At 43.0% G+C, this 20,293-nt stretch overlaps 1 protein-coding gene across 1 annotated transcript in view; it reads left to right on the top strand.

Annotated features, from left to right (window-relative positions):
• GAS2 (growth arrest specific 2) overlaps positions 1-20,293 on the top strand; it is a 113,539-nt gene that overhangs the window by 28,086 nt on the left and 65,160 nt on the right. The window contains 1 exon segment of the mRNA XM_083455245.1: positions 4-32. Coding sequence (XP_083311371.1) covers positions 4-32 — 29 coding nt within the window.

Genomic DNA, 20,293 nt, shown 5'->3' with positions numbered 1-20,293 from the left:
AAAACTGCATTGAGGTCAACAAGATTGGAAAGGTAAATGTTGGTTAAATCATGAGACAGCATGAACAATCATTTCTTTGAAAAGGTTTAATAGCCTTCAATATTTCTAGCTACAATGACCCACCTTTAATGTTTTATCTTTACTCGTCGTCTTTCTTCTTCGCTCTCATCACCCACTAAAATGATCGTGGCAGCATTGATACAAACAACTTTAGTCAAGGCACAACTCAGCCACAATTTAGGGGCTGAAAAACAATGTCATTTCCACACTAGACATTTAGTGCTACACTTCGTTCACTCCCTTTTTAATGGGGCATCTCCATAACTTAGAATTAAATCACAGCCATCCTGTGTTACCCCTGTGTTCCTCCCATCTTTTTTCCAGATTGAAGAAAATCTAACTTTTTCATTGAGCTACTAATATCCCCGGATGTGGTTCACCTTAGCACTAGAGTACCCAATGTGGTACCCCCCCCCCCAAATCAAGGCCTGCTGCCCCTTCCTCTTTCCTTCTTTCAGGTCTTTGGTTACCTGGTAGGGGATGCATTTTTGTCTCCCCCCCCCCAGTGTAGTTAGTGGGTGGCTCACTAGACCGGACGGATGGGAGGTTGTCTACTATTGATGGGATTACAATTCCTCTAAAGAAGTGAGTATGCAACTTGGATACTTTTAAACATTAAAAGCTTCCCTAAACAGGGCTGCCTTCAGATGTCTTCTAAAAGTTTGGTAGTTATTCTTCTCTTTGACATCTGGTGGGAGGGCATTCCACAGGGCGGGTGCCACTACTGAGAAGGCCCTCTGCCTGGTTCCCTGTACCTTGGCTTCTTGCAGTGAGGGAACCGCTAGAAGGCCCTCGGCGCTGGACCTCAGTGTCTGGGCAGAACGATGGAGGTAGAGATGCTCCTTCAGGTAATGACTTCATCTTGCCTTCCTGGGACTTTGCCCTCTTGGGACTCTGCTGGAATATGACAATGCTGAGTTCACATTTCCCTTTTCACTGGAGTCATTTGGATTTCACAGAGTCCTTTTCTTTCCCAGTGGTCTGTGGGAGTCATGTGAATGAGATTAGAAAACCTCATTCCAAAGCTATGCAGTGTGTGTGTGTTATTTCACATTCTGTAGCGTAAGAGTGCAAAGAAATGGCAGCGTAATGGCCTTTGTGTCATTGCCAATTGTTACGGAGGCATCCCCTCCCCACCCCCCTGTTTCACACTGTAATTCCCTGTGTAGAAAGTCTCAGGCAGCAGACTCCACAATTGGAAAATGTGGGCCTCGGTGCCAAGAACGTTATCCGAGAATAAGAGTGCATGAAATTCGGCATAGTATGGATTCCATATTACCCCCTCGAACCATTAGCCTCTGCCGCATTCATAATATACATGCTGTCATGGAGCCATGAGGCTGTGCAGGGATTGAGAAGCATAGTATGGCTTTCATCCAGCTGCTACCTTAAAGATGGCTTTTTGCGGCAGGCAGCTGGGCCTCTTAGACACTTCAGCTGCTATTAAAATAGATAAAGCACTCTGGATATATATATATATATATATATATATATATATATTTGTAGGTAGGTGTGGGCTGATACAAAAAGTGAAACAGCTGCCAGAGGAACTGTGCTGGAGACAGCAGCCAGGCTGCAGCTGAGTGAGGGGGCGGCTGTCAGTGTATGAGAAGGCCAGAGCAGGGAGAGAATATTACAAGTCAGTATTTTCATAAGCTTGAAGGAGTAGGGGTGATTTCTGCATACTGTGTCAGGGCTGAAAAATTCCCCCCTGAGAAATACCCTGTCAGTCACTGGCTTTTCTATATCCCCCCTCCAATCAATTAAAGCACTACCGCTGAACCTCCTGAAAGCATTCCTTAAAAACAGTAATGGAAGTTCTCTATGTATGGCCAAGTCACACGGCTTTGGATGCAAAAGAATAAGCTATTAGGCATGCACATTGGATCTCATTGATGGGTATCTGCTCCTCATTGATGAGTAGGCCAAGGAGGAGATGTCTTTTAATTATATGGGGAAAGAAACACACAGTGAAATTTACTGGGATGAATCAAGACGGCAGGCTCCCATGCTGGAGGTTATGTGATTCAGCACATAAACAGAAAGGGTGTGGGAAGCAGAGCTTGGGAAAATGAGATATGAAATGGCACAAATTTGGGAATCGGCACTGTCAGTGAACTCAAGAGCCCTTCAATCTGCCATTTCATGTACCTGGCATCAGGAAAAGGAACTGCTCTAGAGGTATTTGTTATGGTGAATCAGAGCACCTGGTACCCCAAAACAGTTCCATCGGAAATCAATGCAGTGATAATTAAAGCATTGCCTCAGTGGGGTCAGGGCAAAGCCTAGTCTCAAATCCTGGAGGACTATCTCCAGTCAGTGTAGACACACTTAGATGGACCAATGGTCTGACTCTGTTGTAGCCCACCTAGGAGAAGGAAAACTGCGATCCTAAACCTCCTCTGCAGGAGAAGAAAAGGCTAAGCAGTTAACCCTACACAAATCTGGAGTGGAGATGGCGCCTTGTCCACCTCCTTCTGGTCAACTTCCTGTGTTCTGCGATACCTATGACACAGTTCTTTGGAGACAAGGATTGCTGACATGAGTGTTTAACATATAATCAGGCCAGCCATGTGGGAAGCTGGCATGAATTCATTTTCATGGCAAGTCAGCTGTAGTGTTGACATGATATTTGAATAGATCTTTATTGTTTCTAAATGCTGTGGTTGAGCTTTTAAGCGGCAGCATTTTTAATATAGGTGTTCAGAACCAAAATATAAATAGGCGTTAGATGCTCAAGCTTCTATTTACCTTAGCCAAATTGCTGTTTTCAGAACAAAGAAACACAATTATTAATATTTTCAAAGCTAATGTTAATTGGATTTAAAGACATAGCAATCTCTTAGGAGACAAACTAGCAAAAAATGAGCATTGCCTTCAGAAGTATAAAGCGTTTAAGGCATTATATTTCCTTGCAAAAGCAAAAGCAAAAATTAAATTAGCAAAACATAGGATTTTCTCTTCCTTATTTGTCAATAAGCGTTCATGTGCTTTTGAAAAGAAACAAAAGGTTGAGCTTTTCTAATGATTGCATTTGGTGAGTTTCTGCTTGTCATAGAACAATTCAAAGGTACTTCTGGAGGGTAAAGTGGCAATTCTGGGGAAACTGAACATTCATTTTGCAAGAGTTGAAATCATGTTGACGATGTTCCCTAGAGGGTCAGAAGACCTGGTCTTTTGCCCTCTTGAAGACAGTGTTATCTTCAAAGTTGTGGAGGGCTTTGGTGACACTCATATTTCATCTTTGCAGTGACTCACTTGGAGTGACTAATGCTATAAGGTACTGGTGATGTCAGTCAGATAAGCACCATCTGGCATTAAGTGTGGTCCTGAATAGCTCCACCTTTGATTGCAAAGGAGAGAGAAATATAGGCTTCCTTTGCATATTTCCTTTCTTGCTGACATGCTTTCAGAGGCCACGACAGCGTAGGGGTGCATCATTATCTCCTTCTCAAACTGATGGAATGCAAGAAAGTGTACTGGTCCTGTCAAACTCAATTTGAGCACTGCTGCCTCCATAGTAGAAAGCACTGGGAATAGTCTCCATCGAAGCATCAGTGTGCAAAGTTCCCAATAGCAAGACTATAAGGGTCCCATTGTTAACAATCTGGGACAACTGGGGAACTGGGAGTTCACATTAGGGGCATGAAATTTCCGTGAGTCATGTGGCACACGTTTGGTTTTGTCTGCAAACATGCCTGGAGCTGCTTCTCTAGACAGACATTAAGGAATATTTTGCAAATACAAGCCCCCTTGTTAAGTACGTTCATGCAAGAGTTGTGTTTTTTCATGTCACTGGTGTCCAAAGTTTTTAGGCCAGACACCACAATGCCTTTTTTCTTAACTCAGAGTCCTCTGTACTGGGAAGCACCAATCCCTAACACCTTCTATCACAGAATGCTGACGTAAACCTTCTGAAACATCTGGTGTGTTTGGAACTGTTTGGAAACCACTGTCCGATGCGGCTATTCTGCCCTTTTGTTTGGCCAATTTACACATTAGAGCTGCCACATGATTTTTTTAATTTGTTGAATGTGGCTATTTATTATTATGAATAAAAATCTATTATTTTATTATCTACCATGTTGTTAATTACATTATAATGCTAATTCTAATACTATCACCAACTGTCTGGGTGCTGGTACGAGTCATGCAGCTGGGCTGATTTGCTACATTTGCTACAGGCAGAGGGCCTTCTCGGAGGTGGTGCCTGCCCTGTGGAACGCCCTCCCATCAGATGTCAAAGAAATAAACAACTATCTGACTTTTAGAAGATATCTGAAGGCAGCCCTGTTTAGGGAATTTTTAAATGTCTGATGTTTTATTGTATTTTTAATATTGTGTTGGAAGCCGCCTTTCTTTTCTTTTCTTTTTTTGGTAACTTGCAGTAGTGTGGGAAAAAAGGCCTCAACTACATTGAGTACATTAATACACCCAGATGGGGTGGATTAAAGCACCTTCCATATGGAGTGTATTGTATCTCCAGGGGAGGGACCACAGCTCTGAATCTTACAAGCAGAAGGTCCCACGTTTAATCCCAGTCTTCCCTCATGTTATTTTTTAAAGGGTCAGGTAATGTGAAAGATGTTCCTAAGGCCTTGGAAAAGCATTGCTAGTTGTAAATCACAGGAGACAATACTGAGCTAGATGAACTAGTCAGATCTGACACAAAGCAGGCGGTTACAGTGGCTGAACCAGTAGCATGTAGACTGATCCTTAAAGCCTTGATTGTTCACTGTTTCTAAAACTTTGATAATTAAGACCGTCCTAAATATCACAAGAGCAGGCTACTGGCAAGATGTTGTCCCTTGCTGAAAGAGCTGCACTGGTTGCTGATCTGCTACTGGGTAAAGTTATTGTGTTAATTCACAAAGCCTGAAATAACAAGACCTCAAACTCCTTGAAGAATGGCCTGATTCCTTATGGTCCACCTTGATCACTGAAATTTCAATTCAGTTTGCATTTAAAGGTAAAGATACCTAATTCACCCTCCCCAAAACAGCCTAGGAACCGAAATGCAGCTACTCTTCAAAGTTTACATGTCTCTAAATTTTGCAGTGCAGTTCTGTAGCCAGGTAATGTGCACAGAAATGCACATTACAGGGCAAAGTGTATCAATATATTAGTGAAAGTCACATACAAAAATGCATTATATTAGGGGGAATTGCTTGCAAAGATAGATCTATCAAGAAAAATATGCACAAAAATCCTGATGAATTTTCCTGAGAACTCTTTTTTTTAAAAAAAATGCAAACTGATGTAGAAATGTGAAGAACTGAATTTAAGACTGGAAAAAATAAATAATTGAGAGAAACTGAAATTGACAGATTCCCCCATCCCTCGCGGAGATGGGGCCCTCCATTTCAGCAGCATCCCACTTGCTTGAGTTGAAAACTTTCACGGGACTTACTAATAACTAAGATAGGTTCAGGGCTGAGGATGTGGGATAGCTAAGTGGTTGACATTTCAGTTTAGCCATTCAACTCTTAAAAGGGCTCTTTGGTTCACTAACATGAAAATAATTGCAAAACATAGCCCAGGAATGTCCCTTCCCAGCGCTTCTCAACCCTACCAAAAAGCAACAAATAATACCTCTGTGTATGGATTTTTAGAACCATTAAAACAGTATAAAGAAAATGTAATCATTCCAACCTGGATGAGGATTTAACAGTAGAGTGGATACGGAGGAATATAGCGATCATTTCTGAAGGGCCTGATTCCATTTTTTCCCTGCCTGTGAAACCTACCTGTGGGACGCCATGTGGTATTTGCATTATGACTAAATTTATATTCCAGCAGATTTAAGAGACAGGGAGATTCAGTGACAGTTATGTTAATAAATGCTGGGGATTTGTATAGTAGTAAATGGCTGGTTCTACCCATGTTATGGCTAATGACCTACTGCCCCCAAAACTGCAGGTTTATTATTATAGCAAGTGTGATTCTGTAAAAAAGTGATTCATATTGCAGGAGTCCATTTTGTAATTTTCTCCCAGTGGCTTGGATTTCATCTCCTTGCTCTCCAGGCCATATTTTACTTCTCCTGACAGATAGTTAATTTGAGAATTTCGCAGCTGTACAAACAAATTTAAAACGCTGAGGCATGTGTGGTATGCACAGAGCCCACGTTAGCTTGGAATTATTAAAGCAACTTTTTTTCCAGATTTAAAGTAAACTCAAATAACACGTGTGTTAATAGTTATCAGGATAATATTCAGGGCATTCTTCCAGCTCTCTCTGAAGAGGGATTGCCATTCTGGTGTGACTACGAATGGGTAATATTGGGCTCTGAAATAAAAGCATATCAAACAGAAGATGGGACAGTTTTGTATCTGTCAAAATGGGTATTTAAGAGCAGTTTTAATATGTAGGAACTCAAATGCTACAGTCCTCTCAGATGACAGTCTCATCTCAGAGGCATGTGTGTGATTGGAAGGGCGGAGCTGCTTATCTGACCTCCATTATTGCTGTTGCTGTGGTGTAGCAACAAGGGTGGGGAGGTGAGGTAGTGGCAAGGTTGGCATGGCGCAAACACACTGGTAGAAGCAATCTGGTGTATATGCTAGTGGTTTGCACCATGCTGACCTTACCATTCATTACCTTGCCTCCTCCTCACCCTCCTGTTACACCGCAGTGACGGGAGATCAGGTGAGTAGCCCTGCCCCACCAACCACTACTGTGTGAGGTTGAGATCGTGAATGCAATGTGAACAGAGGGTGCAAAGAGAGAAACAAATATGCCCTGAATGAGGACTGGCACCAATGAGTGGCCCTGTGTATGCAGACAAACACAGGAAAGCACATTCAGCCAGTGAATACAACTAGGAGAGGAGGACAAAATTGTAGACAGGTGACACTGGAACTGTAGCTGTCAGCAGCAGTACCTTCCAAGGCCCACAGCTGTTTTTAACTAGCTGTGGTGTCGATTTTTGTGGAGAGAGAAAAGGACATACATTTGCAGGGTGTCCCAGGAACAGAAAGTAATAGTTGGGTATATATTTATTTTTTAATGCTCTTTCACATCAAAAATTTTTTCCTCCATGTAATAAATCTATGCTGTAAGGAACAAGCTAAGCCAGAACCCTTTTACCTCCTCAACATGGAGGGATATTAATTCCCCCCCCCCAAAAAATGGGCAACCTGCCAGTATTGTGGGCAGATTTAGTCACATTAAAGGAGTGCTACCAAGAGTGTCTGCAAGTTTGAATTGGTGCTCCATTCTCAGCTTGAATTCAATTTAGATTGTATCCCTGCAGCATAGGCTCTTGCACTGGCAGAGGAAGAGGAGTGCGGGGAGAGCACACCGCTCCCGGCAGCATGAACCCCAGGGTGCCATCGCTGCTGCCCTCCGGTGACACGCCCTGCCCTCAGGACGTGCTCCTTGTCCCCAGGACACGTGCCAGCCCTGCCCTTTGCCTGCTCTCCGCCACTGGGCTCTTGACTAGTATACAAATTTTCTCTAGGAAAGTTTCAGCCACGCATTTCATAGGTGTAGATGAAATAGAAGTTACTGGCCTGCAAGCAGCATTCAAAAGCCTCGAGACCACATTTTGGACCAACTGAACATACAAGTGTCCGATTCGATGTCACTTTTGTCATGGGAGCTCAGCAGGCTTCAATGAACGTGGGCTCAGATCTGGAATAATGCATTTGAGCATGTGCTTTCTTGCATGGCTGAGTAAAAACTAGCCCCCCCCCCCAACAGAGATTTGCTGGTGAAGTTGCATATCTGGATATGAATGCACACTGCAATACTCATCAAGTTCCTACTGACTTCAAGAGATGTATCTGACGTAGAACGGATCTGTATCACAAACAAAGCATAACTAGACTTGGATCAGGGCCAGTATTTACATTTTGGCTCATATTGTCTGAGAAAGTATAATCCATGCTTCACTTACCTCCTGACTGGATTAATGTCCTTTATGTGAAGCTGCCTTTGAAGAGAGTCCAGAAGCGTCAACTGGTCCAAAATGTGGTGGCCAGACTTCTGTCTGTTCTTTTTTTTAATATCAGCTCTGTTGGCTTCCTGGTTTAATCCAAAGTGCTGGTTCTACCATTTAAATACTTAAATGGTTTAGGATAAGAATGTAATAAAAGCCCCCCCAAAAGCACCTGAGCACAATAGTGCTCCCTTCACTTAAAATTCCCAGAAACTGTTATGTAAAAGGCATACTGTCTCTGGCAGTAGAGGTACAAGATAGTCACCTAAAGCCTTGTCCAAAATGAATTTGTCTATTTTCTAAAGCCATCCGAACTGGTGGCCATCATTGCATCTTGTGGCAGTGAATTAAACTCTGTGCTTCATGAAGAGGTATTTTCTTTTGTCCATTGTGAATCTCCCAACATTTAGATTTATTGGATGGCTTCAAATGAGAAAAGGAGAAAAAGAATAAAAACTTCTCCATATGCACTTTCTCCACCCCATGTATAATTTATCAGATTACCTTAGGGACCCCTCGCTCCCAAACGAACCAGTCCTGGGATGAAATCATTGTGGGATGCCTTGTTCTCAGTGCAAGAGAGCATGGCCTTTTATGTGATGGTCCTGGAACTCTAGAATGCATTCCCAGTTCAGGTGCATCAGGATTAAGGCTTCCTCTTTGTACATCTTTAAGATACCAAGGACATCTTTATTTTGATGGGCTTTTAATGTGCAGTTCATAGTTTCATTGCTCCCTCTTTTGATGTGTAAGATCCTTTGCCTTTCCTTGGCTATATGGTCAATTTTTAGAAATTGCTGTTTGTTATACTTGAAGTGTTATGATTATATTTCATGGCTTAACAATTATGCTTCTCTGGGGCATTTAACTGATAGATATACTCAGTTTATACTAAAGGAATTTTTAATGTAACTCATCTGTGCTGCTTTGTGTTACTGGATTTTGTTTTGGTAGTTTTTTATATCATATATTTTTAGGGTGCTGTAAACCACGTGTCAATTTTTCTTTGAAATATGCAGTGTATATATTACTTAAATGAATGAATGAATTTCATTTAATATTACAATAATAGATCCTTAAAGACAGCATTATACATTGACAAACACATTAAACTAGAGTTTCTTGAACTTTTTCGTTCTTAGCACTATCATGAAAGCCTTGTCTCTTTCGCCTTTCTCAGAAGCATTGAGCATAAGCATGGTAGATCTTGTATACTTTTATTTCACTGCTTTGCTGCTAATGTATGGTTTGAATTGGGAAGATGTAACCCTGTGTTAACATGTGTTAATCCATCTGGACAGGATTATTTTCACATGACTATAAAGCTGCTTGGGAGAGGATCACTAGTATCCTTGTCTGGGCTGTCAACAATATCTTACACCCATGTTTCAGAGACTCTAAAAAATCAGTACCTAATTTAGAGCAGGCAGAATGAAATAGACCTCATCTGCAACAGCAACTAGGTCTTGCATCCAAGTAGCTAACTCTAGTTAGTGAGTGGCGGAAACCTGATAAGTGACAAGAAATGCACAATTACAAGGTAACTGCTTTAAGTGGGGTATCAAACATCACTCCAAGGTGCAGAACATGCAAAGAGGGGGGCACATGTAGCACACCCATTTTGCATGCAGAAGGATCCAAGTTCAATCCCTGTTATTGCCAGGTAAGGTAGGGAAAGAGCTTGCTCAAGATCCTGGAGATTTATTGCTTTATTCCATATAGAGCCAGAGCAGCAAACGTGGTGCCCTCCAAATGTTTCTGGACTAGAGTTCCCATCATCCCAGACCATGGACCAGATTGGTTGATGCTGATGGGAATTATAATGAAACGCTCCACAAAGGCTACCTCTGGTATAGACAGCACCAAGTAGACAGCTACATGGATTAATGGTTTGGCATGTATCTGGAGTGGCAGGGGTTTCGGGAGAGGAGCCTCTGACTATGAATATAGGTGATCCTGATCCTGTGATGGACTATCAAAGGAATGCAGCTTGGACATCAGACCAAACTGCTGAAAAGCCCCATAGAGGCCACTTGTACCTCCTGTAACAAAGCTCATTCTAATGTAACCTTGCAAACTGTAAACTTGCTCCTTTTGGATGTTTCCCATTGAGAACAGTTTGAACTTTAACTCATGAGCAGATGCCTTCAACTCATGAGCAGTTCCTCCATGGCACCTATGTCTTTCCTAGACTGAGTTGTACTTTTTTCGCTCTAGTTCCTCAAGCACTGCTTCGGCACTTTTACCATATCATCTGATGAAAAACAAGTAGAGTTGGGTTTCATGTGAGCATTGGTGACACCTCATTCCTGATCTCTTTAGATGACTTCACTCAGTAGCTTCATAGTAGATAGTAGCAACAGGGGGACAAAATGGAACCCTGTAGGATCCCACAGCATAAATGTCTTGGGGCCAGTTGAAAGTCTTCCCTTGACCTTTTGGAACTAACCATTAAGGATTGCAGGGGGGAAAGAATCACACTTATGCTATTTCCCCAATCCAGACTCTCACCCAGCCTAGATCCAGTCCCCTTTGCATGATCTCACCTTTCTCATGTGGTTCCTCCCTTCCCATGTTTTGAGAGGTGGGCAATACTGTTTGTGTCATGGGGAAGCAGCTCCACTGATACTGCTGTTGTAAGAATTGTTAGTTTGTGATGATGATGGGTGAAGTGTTACTTGGCCACAACCTATACCTTTGACCAAAGCTCTGTGCTAAATGATTCCAGGCTTTTGTGACTCTTCTATAAATACATAAGTAATATTGCTCCATGAAATCCTAGTAGTACTTCATTTTCTCCATGATTTATCACCTCACCATCCCAGACACTTGTGGAGTGGAATGATCTGTTCTATATTAAGAGGGAAAGAGAGATATATTGTTTTAATTGTCAATAGAAGGAGTTTGGATTCCCATTTGTACTAGAGACACGATAATACATCACTGTCATATTATTTCTTAAAAGTGCTTTAAAATCACTTGGATAGCTTTATAACTGCTTAGTGTGTTGTAATGGGAGATTGCCTGGGAGCGCAGGGAACCTACATTACTGGATGATGTTACAGCTTCTGGGCATAAATGCATGAGTATGGTTTGGTTTATGGAAATTCCTTTGAAATTATGCATGCCATTAAACAACTGATTAGTAGATCTTAGGAACAGATGCACCTAGTTACATTAGCTCTGATGGGCTAGTGTAATTTTGAATGTTAATTAAAAAACCAGATATTGGGAAGAACTTAGGCTAGATAGAGCCCTCCAAAATGTTACCTTGATGAGGTTCACTTGCTTAGTTTTGCATTTATACTTGCGATACATTCAGGGCCAGTCCTACCATTAGGTTGAACGAGGCAATCACCCACCCTCTGGATTTGGTATGGCAGACGCCCAAAAGGAACCTCTAGCATTGTGTGTACCTGTCTTGTAGCCCGTTCTAATCTGACTGATACATGCTAATCTTTTACAAGTCTGGGGGAAATAGATGAGTCTATGGGCCAAATCAGATGTGGATATCAGAGAATTCATGATCGACCTTCATTTCTCTCTCTATAGGTATGTAGGTTAATGCTCCCCCCCCCTTTCCTGTTTTTCTGATGAAAATCATCTCACCTCTGAAAGTGCTGCTTGCACCGCTGGAGAAAACAGGAAAGTATGTTGGTGCCTCTCCCAGCACAACAGTCCCAAGTGGATGAGCTGTACAAATCTACAACAGGATCAGAACAGAACCAAACTAGCCAGACAACAGGAGAGGGAGAAAGACAATGGCTTGTTGTAGCATATGCGTTCATGCTACAAACAATCACAGCTCTGTAGGCATGATGAGTGTGCGCAGAGAAGCTGACCTTCAGAATTTCAGACACCGAGTTAAGGCCAGTTTGGAAATTTGGCTCTGTCTGTTAACATTCCAACATGTTTTTCAAATCATGGAGCCATTTTTATATATATATGTATTAAAAAAAAAGACCCTTTATCCAGCTTTGAATTCCCAAAATCTCAGCAGCTTCTTTGTGGTTTCTGATTGGAAGAGTTACAGAAAAAAAATTAGAATCTTTATCGCAGAGGCAAAAATGAAACATTTTCAGAGGAGTGTCAAACTTAACTTCAGGAATTTATGTATGAAATCCCTTGTGAACATTTTGGGTGACAGCATCAACATCTCTGAACATCTGTCAGTCTGAAAAATGACAGCAAAGGCAATATTAAATTTTTAAAAAGGAAATTCTTTCTTTAGATTATCTAAATTGCTATCCTGGGGTATTTGCTTGACACTTGGCTCATAAAAGGTAAAGCACCATTTGGAACTAATTTTGCAGAAGAGTTCAGGGGGAAATGGTACATTTTGAAGAATTGCATAGCATGAGGCTGACCATTAAGAAGCAGGGAGAAACAAAGGGAGACAAGATAAGTTGAATATGACAACACATTCCATGTGGTCCTGACTGCTGCTTGGAATTTGCACGGATTTTTACATTTATTACTCATATTGCAGTGTGGAGCTGTCTGCATTATTCTTTAATGGTCAGATGTTGATACTTTCCAAATAATGACCTTGTTCATTAATTGGGGAAGTTGGCATAACTGATGGTAGTTCTCTACCATGCATGCAAGTAGTCTTTCAAACTTTTCTGACTCAAGACCCCCACCTTTAACGCCAGATTGCAATATGAGACCCTTTCATCTTTCTATCTTCTCCCTCTTTCCTCTACAATCTTCTATTTTTATCCTTAGAATTTCATTCAAATGTCTTTAACAACTACAAACTCTGGTATAATCCACCATAGATCAGGGAAGAAACCAGCGGAAGGTCACAATCCATCAGTTTGAGACCAAAGGTTTACGGAAGGGAAGGGAACCTACTTATTGTATTTCTGCCACTATCTCTGACCATTGGTCATGCTGGCTGGGGCTGACGGGGGCTGGGGTCCAACACCACCCAGGCCACTTTTGCCATCCCTGGCTTACCGTAATAGGTCAAAGGGTTGCTGGTGTTTGTTTGAAAAGCATGCACACTCTGCTTTCAAGGCTGAACTGGTGATTTAGAGCAGTGTTTCCCAATGTTTTGCCAACCATGGCCCCCTTCCGATCTTGTTTCCTTCCTGTGCCCCCCCCCCCGGGTGTAGTCAAGGAGGGGCAGGGGGGCAGCTGTCACCCCTAAGTAAAAATCAGTAAAAATCAATACAGAAAAACATAGAATCATGGAGCTGGAAGGGACCCAAAGGATCATCTTTCTAGTGCAACCCCCTGCAATGTAGGAAACTCAGCTAAAGCATTAGAAACCTCCAAGGAAGGAGAGCCCAGAACCTCCAGAGGGAGAACCATCTTTCATGCATTATAAAAAGGAAACAACACTTATTTGACTCATTATTTGACACAGAGGGGAAAACCTACAGAAACAGTCCAAAAGTTGCACAGGGAGTTCTGTATATATGGGAGAATTTTAAAAAGCAAGTGGTCCTCACTGACCTGGTGCAAAAAGATCTTGTCATCCGGAGGAGTCCTGGCTGCCTAGACAAAAACGCATCCTTACCTGGGAGTAAGGCCCACTGAACTAGTGCAACTTACTTCTGAGTAGACACTTAGTTATTTACTAGATTCAAGCCAGCAGCACCAGACAACCCCGCTTGACTATGCTCTGGGGTGGATTTCACCCCACACCTTACAGAGCCAAGTCAATGCTGCCAACGGGCTCTGCACCCCTCGACAACATCCGAAGGCCCTGATCTACTAGGCGCTGGGGTGGATTGCACCTTGTGCCTTGCAGAGTCAGGCCCAGGCTGCCACCACGCCCAGCACTGGCAGCAGCAACAAGCAGCTCTGCCTCACCCAGCCCTGCCAATTGCCACCCCACCACCACACCTACCTGATTCCCCACTTCACTTCTCACTTCCCTCTGTGCCCCCCAAGCTTCCTGCTGTGCCCCCCCCATTTACGGTACACAATTTTCACCTGTGCTCCCCTTGGAATATCTTGGGGGCCCGCAGGGGGCCATATGGCCCCCGGTTGGGAACCACTGATTTAGAGCAACATTAGAGGGATGCTTTGGCTCAATTTGATGCCTCTTGTACTATTCTGGTGGCTTTTTGGAAGGTGATTGGCATTTCATACCAGGGACCTTGGTAGCAGGACACAGTCGGCCATTGCAGCTTGCTAGGGAAAGAAGTTACTATCTGTTCTCTACTGTGCTACATCATCATCACCATGCATATACCCAGTGGGTGGCATTGCAGCTACTAATTCAGGAAGGATCAGGTAACTGAAGGAGTCAATTGGGTTCTTTATGGTCTTAGAAAGATTCTACCTCCGGACTGACTCCTCAGGCTAAGCTGGTTGTTGCTTATGAACATCCCATCTCAAATGCCCATCCCAACTTGATAACCTACCACTTCCAGACCTGCTGCTTTTGTCATGCTATATGTAAGCTCTCATTAATTTTTTTTGAAACTGAGTGCTCTCTCTTTGGTGCTGAAGGCTTGAAGCACATATCTAGCTGATTTTTTTTTTAAAGGGCTTCAACTGAAGCAAATGTATAAATATAATTTATTTTTAGGTGCTGCTGTTATTTTAACAGTGTTATGATTCTGTTTAATTGGACATATTGATACCGGTAATTATGTGTCATTTTTCTTTTCTTTTTTTCATTGTTGTGTTCTGCTGTGAGCAGTGGCAATAAACTTAATAATAAATAAGCAAATTAGTTACCTTCACTGTGGCAAGTCTATCATCCATTCCACCTATCACATGCCTCTAGAATAGTGCTGTATTGTCGTTGAAACTAGAGGCAAAGAGGTTGATCATGCAAAGACCTCTGCTAGGTCAAGCTGAAGACCCATCTAGTCCAGCATTGTTTCACAGTTGCCAACCATATGTCTATGGGAAGTCTGATAGGGAACCAGATGCCTTAGGGAAGATTAAAAATGCAATTGAGACATATCTGAGTTGGGCAGAAAACCACCAGGGCATGCCTGTACAAGGTTTATTGTGCAGCTGCAATGTTGCCCCTATCTTCATTTATTCTTAAAATGTGTTAATTGCTTTTCCAAACAACTTGCTGCTGAAGATTTTAATTTTAAGAATTTTAAGAAAAGGTAAATTTAAAAATACAGAGGAATATAATGCTACATTTATAACTGCTAAGGGCAGTAAAAGGTCATGTATCCCAAATGCCAAATAATAAAAATGTTTTTACCAGATGTCTGAAAGAATTAGGCAGGCCCCATTTATGGAGGGCGTTTCAACACTGAAGTGTCATAACAGTGAAAATTCAGTTCTGAGTCCTGCCTAGACTGCAGCCTCGCAGAAAGATGGAACATAGGGAAGCCTTCTCTTTCATATGGTGTACTTTGTAGATAAGCCAGTACTCAGGTGTTTTCCCTCAAAGAGGTACAATGTGTCTAAGGTTATGCACTTATGCAACACCCCCAAAAAGAGGACTAAAGAGGATAGGGCTTTGCATACAATTGGCATGTGCTATTGTATATGTAGAGCTGTATTTATTTAAATAGAAATACAATGCATCTTATTGTAGTGGGGCAGACTGTGACAAGGTCACCTGTTTGCTTGCTCAGCCTGCTCTCCAGGAGCTAAGATAAGCAGCTTCAAGGCCTCTACTGTCCCTTCTTATGGTTCATAGATGTTCATATACAGTGGTACCTCGGGTTACAGACGCTTCAGGTTACAGACGCTTCAGGTTACGGACTCCGCTAACCCAGAAATAGTACCTAGGGTTAAGAACTTTGCTTCAGGATGAGAACAGAAATTGTGCAGCGGCAGCATGGCAGCAGTGGGAGGCCCCATTAGCTAAAGTGGTACCTCAGGTTAAGAACTGTTTCAGGTTAAGAACGGACCTCCAGAACAAATTAAGTTCTTAACCTGAGGTACCACTGTAATTGTAGAATCGGAAGGAATCCCAAGGGTCATCTAATCCAGTTCCCTGCAATGCAGGAATCCTGCCCACAGCTGTCCCTGGGTGGGCTCGAACCACCAACTTTCTGGCCAGATGTACAGCCAGATGTACTGATCCATTGCACCACAGGCTCAGTGTTTGTTGTTTTTAAACCAGATAGGCTATCCAGTAGAGGACTCCCTCAAACAGAGAACTGGAACCTGTTGCCTTTTGGACTACAGTTACCTAATCTCTGACCATTGACCTTGCTTGCTTGGCTGATGGGGCTTGGAGTTCAACAACATCTGAAGGGCTACATGTTCTCAATTATGAAACAAAGAACTGTCCTCTGATAGCCCTTCAAATGGAGCTGCAAAGTAGAACATGTGGCTGTTTTGTCATAGACTGGTCTAAATGTGCTTCCTTTGTCAAGGAGTTCCCAAGCCTGAGAGGAACCACTGGGAAGGCCCTTTATGAGTTCCTAGCAAACGTTCATCAGATGTTGACAGTACTGAAAGAAAGGTCTCTCCCAAAGATCTTCAAACCCAACCAAGGTTCATACGGGAGAACAGAGCCTTTCAGATAATCTGGGGCCAAGTTATGTCATCAGGCTTTGTAGATCGCAACCAGAACTGCCCAGAAATGGACTGAAGCTGTTGTAACATGGGACTTGCATTCTTCCTATAGCCACCCCAAGCTAACAAGCTGGCTGCCACATTCTGAACCAGCAGACGCTTCTGAATGCTCATCAAAGGCAATTCCACACAGAACATGTCACAGTAGTCCTAACAAGCTGCAATTTAAGGCAGATGTCACTGACGTCAGATCTGATATATATATATTTGTGTGCATATCTTTACATAGCCATAGATTTTTGTCTGGGAACCCTCTCCCAATCAAACATAACATTACTATTTTTTAAAAGGTTTTAATAGAGACCATGCCACAGCAGTGACAAGCAAGCTGCAGCTGGCACTTGGGTGGGTGGCAGCAATAGTGGATGGGCCACCAACCTGCCCCCTCTCCCAGTCCAGTGCCTGAGTCAAGGGACTCACCTTACCTAATGGGAGAGCCGGCATTTCTTTGCAGAAGTGCTTTCGACATAAGGCCCCTGCAGTGTTTCATTATGGGAGCTTCAGGAAAGCATATCAATTGAAGGCTGCAATCAGTCACTTGGAAGTAAGTTCCATTGAGCTAAATGGGACTTCGTTCTGAAGTGGGATGTTTTAGGATTGCACTGGGTAACTTAAGCTTCCCTTTAGACAGGGTGTTTTTTTTTTTTTTGCAGGGGCAGCATCATACTGGGCATGACTAAATTTCCTGGGACTGTTCTATCGAACCTTGACCATACAAACCTTGACCTTGTTGGGTCCAGGGCCGTCTTAAGCATATCCTGCACCATGGTGCAAAGATCCCTTCGGTGCCACCACCACCACCCCGGTTTCCCAGAGTTGTCGACCTTTTTAAGGGGGCCCCCCAAAGAGTTGTTGACCTTTTTTAGGAAAGGTTCCCCAGAGTTGTTGACATGAACTTGGGAATTCCACAAGATTTAACTACAGGGAAGGAGGAGAGGCAAGAGCTGGGGGTGGGGGGAACCTACCCCTTCCTTTACTGGATAAAAAGAGAGAGAGAAAGTGGGACAGAGGAAAGCAAAAAGGAGAAGACATTCAACCCACCGATGGAGAGCTCTGAAAGTCAGGATTGATTTTCCACCCCCACCCTGCTTAGAATTAGCCTGAGGAGGGAGCGGCCTTCCCAACTCACAGTGCAGCAGCACTTAAGTGCACTTGGGCACAGCTAAGGACGGGTCGGGGGGGGGGAGCCAAACGCCTTGGGCAGACCCCATGAAACAATTCTTTCAGTCAGAGTTCAGCTTGGTCTCCAGAAAAGAGCATGGAAGTTGCAGGGGCAGCAGCCAAAGCAGCTCTTTCTGCTCCTGGGTGAGGAGGAGAGTCTTTGCAAATGCTTTGAAGTTCCCTTCTGCCGCCGGGAAGCTGCTGCACTGAAAAGGGAGAGGTGGGGTGCTTGCTTGCTGGTGAGGAGCTTTGACAGGGAGCTGCTGGGAGAGGCTCCTGCTTCCCCATTGAAACAATTCCCACCCGCCTCTTCGGGGCTCTCCTCCCACGCTCCTGCCATGCACAGGATGCTTGGGAGGCAAGCTGCACGCCCAGGCGTGCAGGGAAAGGAGAGGCTGTCGGCAATGCCGCACAGCTCCCCCACTTGCCGGGGCGCCCCTGAGAGGGCGGCGCTATAGCACAGCGCGCCACTAAGCTCTATGGGAAAGACGGCTCTGGTTGGGTCCATCCACGTTTTGCATCACTATATTTTGCCCTCTCTTTTATACATTTCTTTTTAATGTCTTTAAGTCACAAGCAATAATACTAGAGTTCCAAAGCTAGACATGATGCAGTTTCCCTTGAACTGTAGGCCTTATGTTTGACTTCTCCCCCATGTAAACAAAATCCTCTCTGTATGAAGAACAGTGTGTTTGGCAGGGGGCTACCACCTCCCTGACATGTAAAGCTTTCTATGTCAGTTCCTCCCTCCTCCACATCCTCTTTGGGTGGGTGTTTAAAGATGGGATTCTGGCACCTACAATCCGAAGTGAAATGGTTCAAGAAAAACTCTTCTGTGTGATTCTACTGTATGTGCAGATCAGCTGGGGGGAAAAGAGAAGGGAAATGAGAGCTTCTTTAGGCATAGTAAGGAAAACCTGAAACTCATTTTCTATAATCAGTGAATGATAGTAGTTATGAATGATTGCTGCAACACCAAGAAAATATTAGCTATCATATTTTGATAACCTGGGTGAGTCAAACTGTTGGGATCCTTTTCTGATAAGCGGCCTGGCTGACTACAACCCCCACTGTTTTAGGGCTTACTTATTCACAGGAATTTCAAAGTGAAATAAAGAAAGGGTAGCTTCTCTTTTCGAGAGATCTTAAAATATGCTTTGAGTCTCCCCAAAGCAAACATTTTAAAAGCAAAATTATGGAACCTCTTTTGGAAAAATTATATCAATCTATTTCTTTTTCCATGTGATTTCATAGAGCCAGCGCCCCTCTTGGGGTGCCGAAGCAAACCTGACCACATTTTTCCAGGCTGACATCATCTGTTTCACTCACACTTTCACATCCTGCATTAAACCTCCTGCATGCACATCAACAAGTCAGGATTGTAAAAGGAGTGTAACTGGGGAACTGTTTTTGGGTGATATTTGATAGGAGCAATTGTGCGCACTGCTGTTTTAGAGTAACTGTGGCTATAGTCTACTATGTCAACAAAAGTCACTTTTGCCATATGGAAACCTAATTATGTCAGGATGATCTGTTCCAAAACACTTTGGAGAAATTCAAGTCATTTAAACAAAAAGTAAATCAGTTCTTTTCTTTTTTGAAAAAAAAAGCATTTGAGAATCAACCTTCCTTAAATAACAGTGTTCATATTTCAGAGTTAGAACTTACAGTTAACAGATTTGAGAATAATAAAAAGGACTTTTTAGTTATTTTTAGGTGGTTGAGAATTTATTAGGTGAGAAGAAAACATAGATATTTCCCCACAGTCCTTCAGTATAAGTTTAATCTTACTTTCATTTAAGGCACTGAGTAAAATTCTGGCTCTATGGATATAAATGGCAAAATGCTCCTTGCCTCCCCACTTCAGTGTCAATAGTATTTTTAATAATAAACAACAACTGTCCCACAAAGACCCACACATTAAAGCACATTCAAAGCATATAACCTTCCCTGAGGGCATGTAGTTTACCCCTCACAGAGAGACAGTTGCCAGCAGCCTTTACAAACTACAGTCCCCAGGATTCTTTGGGGGAAGCTATGTGCAATGAATGTGCTTTAAATGTATGGTGTTAATGTGACTGATGGTATTTTGGTCTCCTGCACATGTTTGGCCCCATTAATGGGAATTCCTTTTGCGTGAGCCCCATTGAGGTACAGTAAAACTGCACATGGACAGTTCCCATGCCTTTCAATAGGGCCGTTGCCCAGCAGAATTTCTTCATCACACTTAAATATAGTACTGTAGAATATTCTTGCAATGACAATTTTAACGGGAAGAGCCCAATATGTGATGTTCACTCACAATCTCTTGAGCATCAACCAGAAATGTTAAGGAAGTCCTGGGCATTCCAGAGCATGCTCAGTTCACTTGGGTCATTGGCCAGGCCTCTGGTCCTCATTGTAGGGCTCGATCCTACAAGATGTGTGACACAATCCAGTGGTTATACAAAACAGGGAAAGTTGGAATGTAGGAAGCTGCCTTATACGGAGGCTGACTATTGATTCCCCTAGCTCAGTGACTGACAGACGCTCTCCAAATTCTCTGAAGATGACATGGACTGAACCTGGGGCCTTCTCTGCGTAAAGCTCTAACCCTGAGCTCCTGCCCCCCCC

Source organism: Podarcis tiliguerta (assembly GCF_965153285.1).
Source record: "Podarcis tiliguerta genome assembly, chromosome: 1".
In the NCBI taxonomy this organism is placed as follows: domain Eukaryota; kingdom Metazoa; phylum Chordata; class Lepidosauria; order Squamata; family Lacertidae; genus Podarcis; species Podarcis tiliguerta.
The sequence above is the reverse complement of the archived record's forward strand: the minus strand, read 5'-3'. Positions and strand labels throughout refer to the sequence as shown.